Source organism: Nannobrachium achirus, assembly GCF_963921795.1.
Source record: "Nannobrachium achirus genome assembly, chromosome: 3".
Classification (NCBI taxonomy): Eukaryota; Metazoa; Chordata; class Actinopteri; order Myctophiformes; family Myctophidae; genus Nannobrachium; species Nannobrachium achirus.
The window spans coordinates 54446049-54460830 of record NC_137812.1 but is presented as its reverse complement, the minus strand read 5'-3'; the positions used below and the strand labels follow the sequence as shown (position 1 = coordinate 54460830).

Here is a 14782-nt window from a genome sequence, read left to right as displayed (position 1 = left end):
CTTTTGAGAACGGGTCCATTTTACAGTTCATTTTATACTCTCAAGAGTTAGATTATTGTTAAAAAATCTGCATTACTTAATTGACAAGAAGTCTACACAATTAGAAAGTATATTTTTTATTTTACTTTGATCAACGTTTGCCTGTTATCTCTCCTATACCATATCAATACAATACAGCATGGAATTGGGGACAGTCTAATCCAATGATAACAAAATATTCTATAGTTTTGGGTCTGAGAGGCTCAATCTCATCAAATGGTGGTCCATGGCTCAAATGCAGAATAAATAAAGGGCCTTGAATTGATGTGAAAAGGGTTGAGATCGGTGAACAAATGCTATTGGCCGAAGTGACACTCCGGCTTCTGAACCAAAGAATGGCTGCGCTCGGCCAGCTTACATTACTGGTGATACTCTGTACCATCAACAGCAGCTCCAGTTGGGGTTGAAATGATAAGGTGTTTGAGAAATGTATAGGCTGACATTGCAGTCACTCATAACTGTGATAATTCGACAAGTTATTTATTTAAGTGAGTCGCCTTTACATAAATGTAGGACCCTACTTAGGTCAAAGCTATACAGAGCAAGAGGTTAAATCGGTTAGTGGTTAGAGCATACGCCTTTCATGCAGTAGGTCATGGGTTTGAATCCTGCCTGAGGTCTACGTCAGCAAGGGCATGCTGTTGCAACAAGTTCCTAATGCCAAATCAAATGGGTTCAGATTTGAGGCAAGTCTCCTGCAGCAGGCGCGTGTGTGAAGCCAATAAAAACAGATGACTTACTCCCTGTGGAGAAATTCCACCTGACCCATCGTAACTAGCCTCACATAGCCAGACACTACAAACTGCGTGGATATAGTCTGTTTTTTCTCAATGTATTTTTCTTTTCCATGGGGCTATTACAAAAAGATTCAACTGACTATTGGTACAACCAATCTGAGTAGTGCAAAGGCGATACGCCCGCCACTACAACCAATCAGAGTAGACCAGGAAACCCAAGAAACAAAGTGGAACGCAACAACCAAAGTGGAACCATACAAACACAGTGGAACATAACAGCAAACATGTACATAATGTAGCTGAGCGAGGCTAGACTCTATCTGCTGCCTTGTGTTAGTAATGGCAGATAGAGTCTAGCTGCGCTAGGCTACATCTTAACAATTAGGAGCTACAGTGGGCTGTCACTGAGCAGCACAGGGACCAGCTCCAGCTCTAATGCCAGTGTTGGGGGCATTGGTATGTCCTCAACATGCACGTGTTTTCTTGGTGTGAATCCAGAGTCCCCGGAGGAACCCCACCTGAACACAGGAAGGGCCCTGTCGGGTTCAAACACAGGACCTTTATGTGAGGCAACAAAACAGTGCTAACCCCTGAGCCACGAGGATGCACGAATAACTCACTGGTATTATTCCAAATGTATATTCTCAGAGGTGTTAAGGTGGTTGCACACTGCACTACGTGTTTTCGTTGCGTTTTGGAAATCCGAAAGCTGTAGCCCAGGGAGAGAGAGAGGAAAGGGAGAGAGAGCAAGGGACTCAGTGCAACAGCTGCGAAAATCGGAAAAAATCAACCCTGGTCCGAAAATAAATACGAAACGGGCGGCAGTGTGCAAACGTGATTGACATAACATGAGGTTGATTTTTTTATTCACAAAAAAACGCAGCAGTATGTGCAAAGACCTTTATTCCAACTATGAAACCTTCGTCATCTTTGGGTATTGCCATAGTGATCTATAAGTCAGTAACCAACGATGATGAAAAGAAAACATGTATTCCTACGTCCTGCAGCTAAAATAGCATTTGGTATCACAGCAAGCAGACTACACATTTTGAGGGAATGGATTATTAATAACAAAAGACAGAAGGCAGCGAGGACTACTGTCAGGACACTACCTAACAAGAATTACACATGATTCACTGCAGGAAGGCCTGAGAATGGTTTGCATGACTGTGACATCATGTACACATGGACACATACATGCAAATGGGAACACCAACTGTATCACACAGAAGTGTGCGTAATTGCCAAGAGTGTGTGAAAACTCATGCAGAGATGCTGATAAATATACATGTACATGTCACTCTCCAAGTGACTAAATATACACATGCAGTCCTGGTGGTAAATGATTCAACAGGGTCTTAAATTCAGACAAATACAACATGAAACTTATAGCCTAAAATCAATGTCAAACGGCATTCAGCTCAATGTTTTTCATTGTTCTTCATAACGCATCGGCATTTTGCATAAGGGTGGTGAGGTGAGACATTGATCTTTCACTCTGGGCAAGAGCATCTGCTAAATGCCTAAATTGTAAAGATTAGAGCAGCGGGTCTGTTGGCTGCTAGTTTGAAGCAAAGAACATCTGGATGGGAAAAGTGGATGAGAAATGTTCCCCCGCCTTTGACAACATACTCTGACAGGCCTTTTGCAAAGCACTTAACCTCCATTATGCTAGGACACTAAAAGATAACAGACCACCTTCTGCCTGAGATGTGTCATGTGGGGGTACAATAATTCACTTGAACACTAACAAGAACAGAAGTAAAATGTCTTCACAGTTAAAATACTAGAAGCAGTGCTTTTCCGAGCACAGGTCTCCACCAGGTCAGGTACAGTATGTATGTTATTGTGGCCTCCTGGTGGCGCTAAATGTGAAAAGGGCATTTGAGGCATTTTGTTCCAAAAATGTGTTTGGCAAAATTTGTTCCTTGACCTAGTGGGAATGTGCGTGCAGAATGTCTCTGTAATCACAAGCTGTGTCGATGATTTAAGTCATTTTGTTCAAAATGGATCGACCAATCCTGCAAAATTTGGAAGACAATGTTAGCCAATTATGATGGAATATGAAATATCGGACAGATCCGTCTTGATCACATGACTATAGAGATACTGTGTACTAATTTGCATGCTTTTTATTTTTTTCTTCTTTTTTTTTTTTACATAAGTCGACCTCCTGGTGGCACTATAAAAGGCAGATATGAAAAAATGCAGGGCAAATGTTTTTCCTTGGCCTCTAGGGAGTGCACAAACAAAGTTGTACACTGATCAGTCGAGTTATAGGTAAAAACACACATCGTCCTGTTAAAGCGCCACCATGAGGCTGATTTGATCTTTTTTTAAGTGGCATTTATTTCTCGGCCTATTGTGAATGTGCATGCACAATTTCACCAAAATCGCACACTGCGTTGAGGATTTCAGGCATTTTATTCAAAACGGACCAATCCTTCAAACTTTGGAAGCCAGTTTTAGCCAATCAGGATGGAATATGGAAAATTGGACAGATCCATGTCGATCACATGACTGTAGAGATTTTTGAACAAAATCTGTAGGAGTACTGGGCAAAAGTTAGTTTAGCAAAAACTAGCCCTTACCCGTTCAAAGATATGAGCTCCAAAATGATGTGCAGTGTGTGGGTTATGGGATGTGCACTGTGCACACAGTATATGAGGGATGGAAAGTAACTTTAACTGGTGCTTGCATGATAATATGTAGGAGCATCAATGTAAGAAACCCGTTTTGTTTAATGGCTACAGAGATACTGTTCCCCCGCCCCCCCCCCGCCCGCCCGCCCGCCTGCACACACACCCGCCTGCCTGCACACACACACACACACACACACACACACACACACACAGAGCTGGTTAAACATTTTGCCTCAAGCTAGATGCAGAATAGATGTGCCTCATGCTAGATGCAGAATAGATAGTAGATACACCATAAAAATGCTAATATACAGCATACGATTTGTGAAAGTGACAAACGGGCTTCACAGTTATGTCAGGTGTGTTCATATGCTAATGGTGATGCGATTTCAGATCAATTGCTCCAGCCACTGAGGAGAAACGCTGTTTCAGACAGACAGACAGACAGACAGACACTCACTCACTCACTCACTCAGACAGACATTCGCAAAATTATAGTATAGATGGGCCTCCTGGTGGCGCTAGAACAGGCCAATGTAAAAAGAATTGGGGCAGAGGTTCTGAATTGGTATCCAGGGAGTGTGTGTGCAGAGTTTGGCAGCGACCGGACCAACGGCGCCGGAGATTAGCTGGTAACAAACTGGATGGATGGACGGACGCACGCACGGACGGACGGACACACACACACGCACGGACACACGCACGGACGGACGGACGGACGGACGGACGGACGGACGGACAGGGGCGAAAACATAGTCTCTCGCCTTTCGGCTGGAGGAGACAATAATGTACAATGTACAGTTATAACTGGTTTTCTTTAGGCCAACTCTGACAAAGAAGAATCTTCTAATTTAATATGTTCGACATGGATACTTTGCAAGTGAGCTGTGGTATGAGCAAGATATTGCACTGGGAGCAAATTAGGTATAATAAAATAACCACACTTCACCTTCACTACACCAACTTAATACATTAAAAAGTGCAGGGCATCTCACGTGTGACTTTAGTTTACTTTACGTCATGTGTTTTGTTTTGTTTTTTAAGTTAAAACATTGTAACTACAGGGGTGCTAACTGCTAAGCATAGCTTCAATGCATCCATGCTCAGTTGACTAACCCTAACCCAATTCTCAACACTGTCTGGTCCTGTTCCGTTTCTGCATGACTAACATGATATGTTCTATGTACTGTGTGTGCCCTTCTGTATGTGTGTGTGTGTGTGTGTGTGTGTGTGTGTGTGTGTGTGTGTGTGTGTGTGTGTGTGTGTGTGTGTGTGTGTGTGTGTGTGTGTGTGTGCGTGCGTGCGTGCGTGCGTGCGTGCGTGCGTGCGTGCGTGCGTGCGTGCGTGCGTGCGTGCGTGCGTGCGTGCGTGCGTGCGTGCGTGCGTGCGTGCGTCTGTGCGTGCGTGTGCGCTCTTCCTGGCATGGAATTAAACCACCTTCTATCCATTTCTTTATAAATGCAATGTATTAAACTGAAAAACAGGACATACTGTCTGGATATGAATTAATCCCTCAACGTCAAGAGTATGATGCTTCACTGGACGACTCTGAGTAAATGAAAGACCCAGTGAAACTCTCTTCAACCTCGATGACTCGCCCTGAGCACTGTCCCAGTGGGTGCCATTAGAAAATCCATTATCTGTTCTGTCACCAGTGTGTCAGACGTTTAATTCACTATGACAGTCTCTGTTTTCTCCAGCAAGGCATTGAACAGTTCTACAGGCATGCTGCAAGAAGCATGGCTAGCCCTCTGCTGATATAATGAGCCATTCCCCACCTGTGAGCCGACAATACTGTCACCCAAATAATTGGCAAAACAAAAAAAGATTTGAATGACATTATACAGTAGTATTAAAATGTGAGAAAACGTATTTTGCATTGCAATACCAATAAATAGAAACTTTAAATACACTATGTTAATTCCATTGATCCAAGCTGGAACACTAGATTCACTGATTGTTAAAATAAACATGCTCTGACAATGCACGTGGCTCACGCAGTGTTGATTTTGTTGGCTAAAACTATGACGAAAAATGTTAGTTGACTACCTTTTTTCACCGACGAAAACTGAATAAAAACGAAATGAAAAAGAAGCTGATGACTAAAACTAAAACAACAAATAACAAACTAGACTGAAATGTTAGTGAGGGACTAGTGGAGATGAGATCCAGCAGAACTAAAAGACAAGTTCTCTAAAGTTTGGTTGCGCTCGGGTGTTGCGCTCTGAAAATATATATTTCTTTGTTGACAAAATCAAATGTAGATTGAGTCGACTAAAATCTTGTGAAATTTTGTCGACTAAAACTAGACTAAAACTAAAACATGTCAGATGACTAAAATATGACTAAAACGAATTGGAATCTCATTCAAAAGACTATGACTAAAACTAACTCAAAATTTGCTGTCAAAATCAACACTAGTCCCACACATCGATCTGACCACACTCCTTTGTTACATGGTCAGATGGGTGGGCCATGAACTCTTTTAGGCCCTGATCCAGCAAGGTTGGGAACCAATGCAGTATAACCATCGTAAGAAACTAATTCATAGCCATACTGTAATTTGGCGACTGCACGCTCATAAAACCCCACACTTCATCGTTCATAATGGTTTAGTGCACTAGTGAGTTATACTCATGAGACTTCCTCTGTACTATAAGAAATGCTCATATCTAAATCCAGTTATGGCACAGTTGGCCCCTGGCTCCATTTTATGTCAGGTCTATTTATAAGGTGAGGCAATTGCTGTTCTTATTTAAGGAAAGCCTCATTGTACTAGAGTTTTAAAAGGTCTCAAAGTTCACAACTCATACTGGGAACAGGATTGAATATTAACAGACATTAAACAGCACATACTGTACTCTACTCACATGTCACAAATATAAACCCGGGAGGAATTTTCCCACAGTTTCACCACTCAAACTGTTGTCTCTGGCTCTGACTTGAGCTTTGATTAATTAAATGTATCTTAAATAAAGGTATCTATCTATCAACTATGATGCCGTGTATACTGTACAGTATAACTGGAAATGGTGTGTAGTGCTATAGTGCATATTGGGCCATACGGGCAGCAGTATATAATGTACTACAGTCCAGTGCAATGGCTTACCCTGTGCTGGGCGAGGAGCGTCGTTCAGACACCTGGTACATGCCCCTGGTACTCCCAGATACACTGGAGTTTCTCTGGATAGACACACAAGGGGAACAGACAGGAGTTACAAGAGACAACAAACAAGTAGCATATTTATGTTATTGATATGCTGATGATCGTTTTCTACTATCAAATATCGCTCTTTTTCCAAATACAAATTATTCACATCCTTGACTGGGGTCCCCAAGGGGTCTGTATTTGGCACCCTCCTTGTTTAAATTCAACACCAAATCCTTTTTCCAAAAAAAGACGATCTACAAGCTCACAATGCACAGCTACGTGTTGTGTGCTGGTGCTATTCTCACTGAGTGTTCACCTATTATGACATGCCCAGTATAGAGACACTACTAGTCCTAGTTAAAAACGTAGCCTACTACAAGATAAAGATTTATGGCAGAAAAACATCTTCTAAGATTGGGTGCCAACATTGTTTTCTTTCTTTCATCTTTAAACCAAAAAGCAGAGCAAAATGGTCCACTCTGCTGCAGTTCAGTCCTTCACCAGTAGGGGTATGTGTGGTTCCAGATTGTGCATACCATCAAGACACAACATCAAAGCTGAGTTAATACAGAAGAATGACAAAACATGAGTAAACATATGGATCATATTTCTCAGTAAAGGGTGAGAGAATGAGGAAACGCCTCACTACAGCCTAAACAATGTCAAACCTGTCATAAATCAATCCCTCAACATAATGTATAGTTACAGAGACAGACAGTCTCTAGAAGGCGTCACTTACAGTAGGATCACATAAACTCCTCAACGCAATTTTGTCATTGGTGTGTGTGTGTGTGTGGTTATGAATTCTTCCTCTCAGTCTTCCTTTTTCTCTTGCTAAGGGCAAATCCTCCTATAGTCACAGTGTTCAAAGCAACCTGTGTATTATTGATGTGTGTGTGTGTGTGTGTGTGTGTGTGTGTGTGTGTGTGTGTGTGTGTGTGTGTGTGTGTTTGAAATAGTGCCAACAGGATTTGTGTGCACCAGACTAGTGTGCTGCAAAGGGAATGAAACACACGCAACACACACACACACGCAACACACACGCAACACGCACGCACGCACGCACGCAAGCACGCACGCACGCACGCACGCACGCACGCACGCACACACACACACACACACACACACACACACACACACACACACACACACACACACACACCTAGACCTGGGCTTAGTGCCAGTTGAAACGGATGAGAGAAGAACCATATAAACTCAATCCATCTCTTTTGCCTTATCCCAACCAGCAGTGAACACTGGGCGAGGCAGGAAAGGCTGATCCTCCAGGAATGGAATGGGACACAAAGCATCTGTCCATTCCATCCAGGGCACACAGGGAAAACCCTAGAGTGGACGTTAAGTCCCATTCCTAATACATCGTGTGATGGCGTCGCGGCCGGGAAATAGCCGAATTATAAGCTCACAATGCGCCACGGAGAGCATAAATTATGCATTATACTGAACTGATTTATCTCCTTCCCCTGTTCCTCTTCCTAACCTCTTTTTTCCTAAAAAATCTTGCTAGAAAAGTAACTCTGAATTATGGCTTGAGACCAATTTATACTTCATTGACGACCTACTGTATGTTGAAACCGCATTTAATTCCAAGATAAAGCGAGTGGAAGAAGACAGACACACAATACACGTGTCATTCGAGGTTGTAGTCCGATTATTAGTTCCACAAAATCTCCTGAAGGATCAGTAGAATGTCATCCTCGCCCTTCACATTAACAATTTAGGCATTTAGCGGTAAGCAAGGTAAACTCATACATCAAATACAGAGATCTATATCATTCATAATTAATTATTGCATAAGACTGCATCATCGTCAATTCTAGGTCAAGTGCTACAGGCTAAGGTGGAGTTTACGGATTACGGGGGAAACTTGGGAGTGAATCTGTAAAGTGTTGCGGTTCCATGCACGCTATGAAAACAAGAATACCTCTGCACTGTATACTGTATAGGAAAGGCATTCTGAGCAGGTGTGTCGGAAAGTAACCAAAAGGGAACAAAGAAGCAGATCCTGCACTGTCTCCAGCTTCCAACTTTAACTTTTTATTATAAGATACAAGCTGACGTTTCGTTTTGCAGAGTGTCAATCAGCTTGAGGTTCGGTACCCAGCATTTCCTGGATTAAGTAGCCTCTCTCTCCCTCGCTGGGTTATTGTGTGGGCGAAATAGGCTCTCTCCTCATCCTTCTACGTTCTACCTCTCTCTCTCTCTCTCCATCCCTCTCTCCGTCTCTCTCTCACACTGACCAAGCTCTGGTCAGCGAAACATCCAATATGGTCATTCGAAATATCCAATCCATCCATTAGACTTGTAGATATCTTGTGAGCAAGGGACATTTTTGGTCAAAGGTCAGCGGAAGAGGAGAGGCCATGGTGCCACCAAAAGTAGTACTAGTATTCATTCATGAAGGTCTACACAACTAATTCCATGGCAGTCCAACCAGTATTATTTTATTTATTTATTTTTAAGATAATTTTTTTTGGCTTTTATGCTTTTTTGGGATAGGACAGTGAACTGACAGGAAATGGGGGGAGAGATGGGGAGTGACACGCGGCAAAGGTCATCCGAATCGGGAATAGAAGCGGCACCGCCGCCAGGCATCCATGCCTATGTGGCAATACCTAAGTGGTATGCGCCTGGACCAGTAGGCCAGCGGGCGCCCCCCAACCAGTAGTTTTTAAGATAACTTGGGACCAAAGTGTTGGACGGATGGACAACCTTAGACATTAATAATCAGATTGATCTGTAGTTGAGCAACGACATGAATGAAAACAATTGTGATCAGCATCAGTATTACAGCCTAAAAGTCAGGACTGAAAAACAGTAAAAATAAAGCAATTCAAAACGGATATTAAACTCCTAGAATTAAACACAGATGGAGAAGTGGTAAACTATGACAGCGTCCTCTCACGTCCTCTGCATGACATCCTCTGCATCTCTACAGCACGTCTCTAACAAAACAATCTCTGTAGCATAAGAGGACGTGAGCAGGCGCTGGTTTCCATGGCAACAAGCAGGTTGTGCAATGGCGAGGTTGTTCATCTGCTTCCCACAGTGGAGTGTTAGGCTGTTAGATAATGACTCAAATAAGAGACACCTCTAAGAATAGAAATGATCCTGGCATATAAGGTATATCTGTTTTAATTCAATCACAATTTAATCAGCCTAAGGAAGAGAGGGAATGGGGCCATATTGCAAACTGCAGCACATGTTCAGGCGGTGAGTATGTGTTGGGTTTTGAAACACACGTAAATCATTCCACGAGTAAAGCCTAAGTTATACAGTACATTGTCACACAATGGTCTCGCTTGCTGAAAATAACTCTTTTTCAAGATAACAACACGACGCGTTAACTTGAATGTCAGCGTGACAAAGTATAACTTAGGCTTAAGTCAGTTAAAAATAGAAGGACAGGAGCCAAATGAATTCCTTGTATAGGTCAGATAAGATTTTGGTAGGATATTTTTACAGCCATTCCTAGACCTCTGGTGCCAAATGCCAACCAAAGAATTCAAGTCAAGTCGAACAGTTTGAATTTGTTGAGTTGAGTAGCCTGACTGACTGGAGGAAGAAACTGTTGCAGAGTCTTGTGTTGCAAATACCCTGATGCTGCAGAACATTTTCCCGGAAGGCAGAAGGGTGAACAGTCCGTGGGAGGGGTGGAAGGGGTCTCTCTCAATGCTGGAGGCCCTGCTTATGCAGCATGAGTGAGTGGTAGATGTCTATAATTGGCGGTAGGGAGCATCCCATGATTTTTCTCGGCTATTCTCACTACCCTTTTCAGGATCTTCCAGGTGGTGCAGTTTCTGCACCATACAGTGATACTTTATATCTGGGAGGGACGCTGTCGCTCTCTTCGGTGGGCCTGTAGAATGTGGTGAGGATGGGGGAGTTTTGTCTTGTGATGTGAACACCGAGGCACTCGGTGCTTTTGACAACCTCAACTGAGGAGCTGTAGATGAGCAGGGGGAGTGGTCAGCATGGGCTCCCCTGACGTCACTGATGAGCTCCTTACCGTGGGGGAAAAGGATACGAGCACACCAGCACCACTAGGCTGTTTTGAGCGGTACTCCTGGAAGGCCGGGCCCTAAAGTAAACTGAAGAGTGGTACATCTGGCCGATATCGATATCCGATATATAATTCATTGCTGTTATGGCCGATAACTGATATATGTGATCTCATTCTGTATTAAAAAAAAATATAATAACTTTGTCCATTCTGAAAAAGGCATAATCAAACACTGAATTTGAAAAAGCAATGCCTCTTTATACCAAAACTAGGGGATGCACCGTTATTGAAACGGAATGAATGTAGTATTTTTATTTAAAACAAATTCAACTTGATGCCATTTTTTGAGGCTTAAAAAAATAAAGAATTCAACATAATTATTATAAAAAAAAAAACGATATATTATTTTGATATCGGTTCGATACCGATATTGCATTTTAAAGCTATACTGTGTTATAGCAAACCGCGGTCGCGTCTGCTTTTTTCGTCCGTTTTTCGCCGCGGACCAGGCCTTCAGACCACCGCGTCCGCCTCGCCTCGCCGATACCTATCCATAGAGGTCTTTCGTGTCCCTCTACGAGCCTCGGTTGGGGAGCTACATGCTAAACTCCTAGCCCAGTGTAAACACTGCAGTGTTTTTCCTGAAGAGCTCGGCAGTGTATGATCTGGGCTTTGATTGGCCGGTAGGGAGACACGTGTACAGAATGATGCATATGACGTAATTTTGCCGGGAAAAACAGCCCCGGTCACGGCCACCAGGGCTCAGTAGAACACATATAAAGAAAAGGCTTTGGGAGCTGAAATGAACAGAGTGGGTGTTCTAAAACTTTAGCGATTTAATAATTAGGACAATTTTAAGATTTGTTTTATTAAAAAAGTTACATAGTATAGCTTTAAGGCCAACATCGTCTGATAACGATATGATGGCCGATTAATTGCCCATCCCTAATTTTATTGTTAGTACATTTTTCATCATAAAACTAAGCACAAATAGAAAGGAAACTTGACTTCGGTCCATTATATCTCCCCTTTAATAATACCAATTTGTATTGTGTTTTATATCATTTTTATCCTTGATTTGTCACCTTTCTAACGAGGTACAGCTTGCTAAGCAAGCATCGGGCATTCGAGGCATGAGCACAGCCAAACGTGTGGGTAGCGCCAACCAAATATTTGCCAAAATGGCCTGTAATACTGTTCTGCTGGCATTCACTCTCGTTTTGGGCTTCAAGTGTGTGTTAGTCACAGGTGTGTGACAGTCACAGGTATGTGCCTAGCACCTGAGCATGGGTTCTGCAACTTGTTGAATTTGTTGTTTCTTCAAGCAGCAACACTGTTGGAAAGATGCCACTTTGTCCCTTCAGGATAGGCCTTGTGCAATAGGGCAACTCGAGGCTGGTGTTCCAGCGTTCAGAGTGGCAGCATTGGTGTCAGCCCTGGTACCATTTCCAAACCTATGACCAAGTTCTGTGAGACTGTTGAAGTCAAAGACAGACCAAAAAGTGGCCCCAAGGCACCCCAAGAAGACCGGAAAATTCAATGCTCCAAGCAACAAAGGTGAATGCCATCAGGGCCCTATCCTGAAGGGACAAACGTGGCATCTTTCCACCAGTGTTGCTGCTTGAAGAAACCAGAACTCATGCTCAGGTGCTAGGCACACATCTGTGACTGCCACACACCTCGGTGCTACCCACACGTTTGGCTGTGTAGCTCATGCCTCGAATGCCCGATGCTTAGCAAGCTGTACCTCGTTGGAAAGGTGACGAATCAACAATAACAATTATTTACTATAAAACACAATACAAATTGGTATTATTAAAGAGGAGATATAATGGACCAAAGTCAAGTTTCCTTTCTTTTTGTACTTAGTTTATATTTTTTCAAGGATGATATAAAGAAAAAACATTCTTTAACACTATAAAACGTGGCAAAATGCATGAATAATTTCATTGTTATCCTGGAGACAATCTGAGAGCTTATTTTATCGGTTTATGTGCAGCTGTACGCCTGTCCCTATCTCTGAATAGAGATGTTATAATATAGCATATAGCAGTGTATCTACTGTACTTCAGGTGGTGGCTCTGTATGCTGCTTTGCTCTCTTTGGTTTGTTTTATCCCCATGTGGTGTTGGTTCACAGCTCACATGGCCTGTCGCTGTCCATCGGCAGTGGTGCTGAACCAGTAAGCTATCAATGCATGTAGAGCGACGTGTGCACTGTATCGCAACTGACAACCTGCTTTCTTTTTATGCCTGGCTTGTATGGCTCAATAAGCAACAATTTGTGTTTATGATTCAAGAGATGTACCGGTATTGTCACATACTGTAGATGTACGAGTGAAAAACTGATTCACTGTGAAAAACGTAGGTTGGGAGTGCTCAATGCAGAGCTCCCAACACGTTGCCCTCCTCACGGTGCTATTGTATCTTATCTTTACATGATACGCTATCAGAATGGCCCCTCGAGAATGCTCCATGCGCTGTGTATTTGTACACCAGTAGTGGGGCAACTCGCGCACAATACTGTTGTGTAAGGTGTTTAATTGTGTATGCATTATATTTATAAAGCACTTTTCATTCATGAAGTTCTCGTAAATTTAGACCTGGAACTCATTTGTGTCACGTTAGATTTTAACTGCTGTAACCATTATTTTATGCTTTAACTAGTGAAAAATAGCAGATATACAAGCTCACAGCGTGGCACAGAGTGCCATAGATCTGATATTGTAGATCTGCTATTTTTGAAAAATCATGACAATTTGTGCAAGTCTTTGAATATATTGACCCGATTCTATAAATGTCTTCTAAAGGTTTTTTGAAAGATTCATGTTTCTGTCATCAGTGGTTCTCAAACTTGACCCCCAAAATTATAGATATTTGGTCACGGACCGCCATCTCAAAATACGTTGTTCCAGGGACCCCCAGTAGCAAAGATTTGAGTTAGTGTAGCCTGACTGCGTCTCCATGTTGAATATAGACACATGTTTTTTTTAGACAATGTTGTTGAAGACAAGATTCCTTTATCTACTATATTTTTACAACTGTATACATCCCCCATTTTCAACAGTTTTATTATATTTCGAAACTTGCTTTGGCAATATACCGGTATGTTTTCTCATAAAGCTCCTTTGAATTGAATTGAAATTGACTTGAACTACATGGGGGAATTGGGAATTGACATAACAACTAAAGAAAACTGAGAAAAGAAACAGAAAATCTGCAAAGCGATTAGGTATTTGTTACCTTCAGCTGAAAATCAGCAGTTCAGGTACATTAGCACGGTTAGAACACATGCTCGTCTTGCCATGTCCGACCATGAATTAACCCCCGCGAGGGCCCCTGGACGATATTATTTTAGCCTCCCCCCCCCCCCCCCCCCCCCCCCCTCCACCATAACCCCCCCTCCCTCCGGATACGCACTACCCAGCTCGGATTTTAAGCCATGATTATCATCTGTTGGCCAAGAAAGCACCTGAAGACAACAGAGGAGGGGCCCACACATTTGATTTTGAATTAACGTATACATTTAATGTAAATTGTCAATGACCACGTGGCCCAGTTCCCCCAAGGGCCCCTGAGAGCCAAGGGCCACTGGCAACGACCCCACCGGCCCAATGGTTAATCCAGCCCTGACACTAGTTTCTGAAGGTTGACATATCGTCATTACCATTAAAACTGTTGTCTCATTAAGTCCATTATGCTCTGGTATGGTGATGGACTACAGAGGCATGTTACTCTATACAATCAATGCTGATGCATTATTCAAAACGCATTGCTACTTTGAACAGCTTCTTGATCTATTAACTGCCCTGAAAGTTTCAGTTCAAGGAGCATTGTCATTATGTGTCCAAGTGTTCATGCACCGCTCCCTAGGACCCAATCTAGTCAATGAAGTATTTTCCCCTCTACGTTACCTGAGCAATCTGTCTCATTGTTTTCTGCTCTCATCGTCTTTCTCAACAAGACAAAAACACTGTTTATGAAGAGCGTAGTGGAGTGGCCACTCTCTTTAAATCAAAGCATATAAAGAGAAAGAGGAAGATATAATGAACTGTAAATCCTCGACATGTATGTTGTAAACTGTTCCTATTTATTATTATTAAAAAAGAAAATGGTGAAAACTACAAGCTCACAACGTGTCGCATCATGATATGTTATGAGCTTGTAGAGCTGCTATTTTCACTACTTTAGTG

At 42.5% G+C, this 14782-nt stretch overlaps 1 protein-coding gene across 1 annotated transcript in view; it reads right to left on the bottom strand.

Annotated features, from left to right (window-relative positions):
• Positions 1-14782, bottom strand: part of fbxo41 (F-box protein 41) — a gene marked incomplete at both ends in the record, with an annotated part of 51153 nt that overhangs the window by 18762 nt on the left and 17609 nt on the right. The window contains one exon of the mRNA XM_080721509.1: positions 6528-6601. Within this exon, the coding sequence (XP_080577635.1) occupies positions 6528-6601 (74 nt within the window). The remainder of the gene's footprint in view (positions 1-6527; positions 6602-14782) is intronic.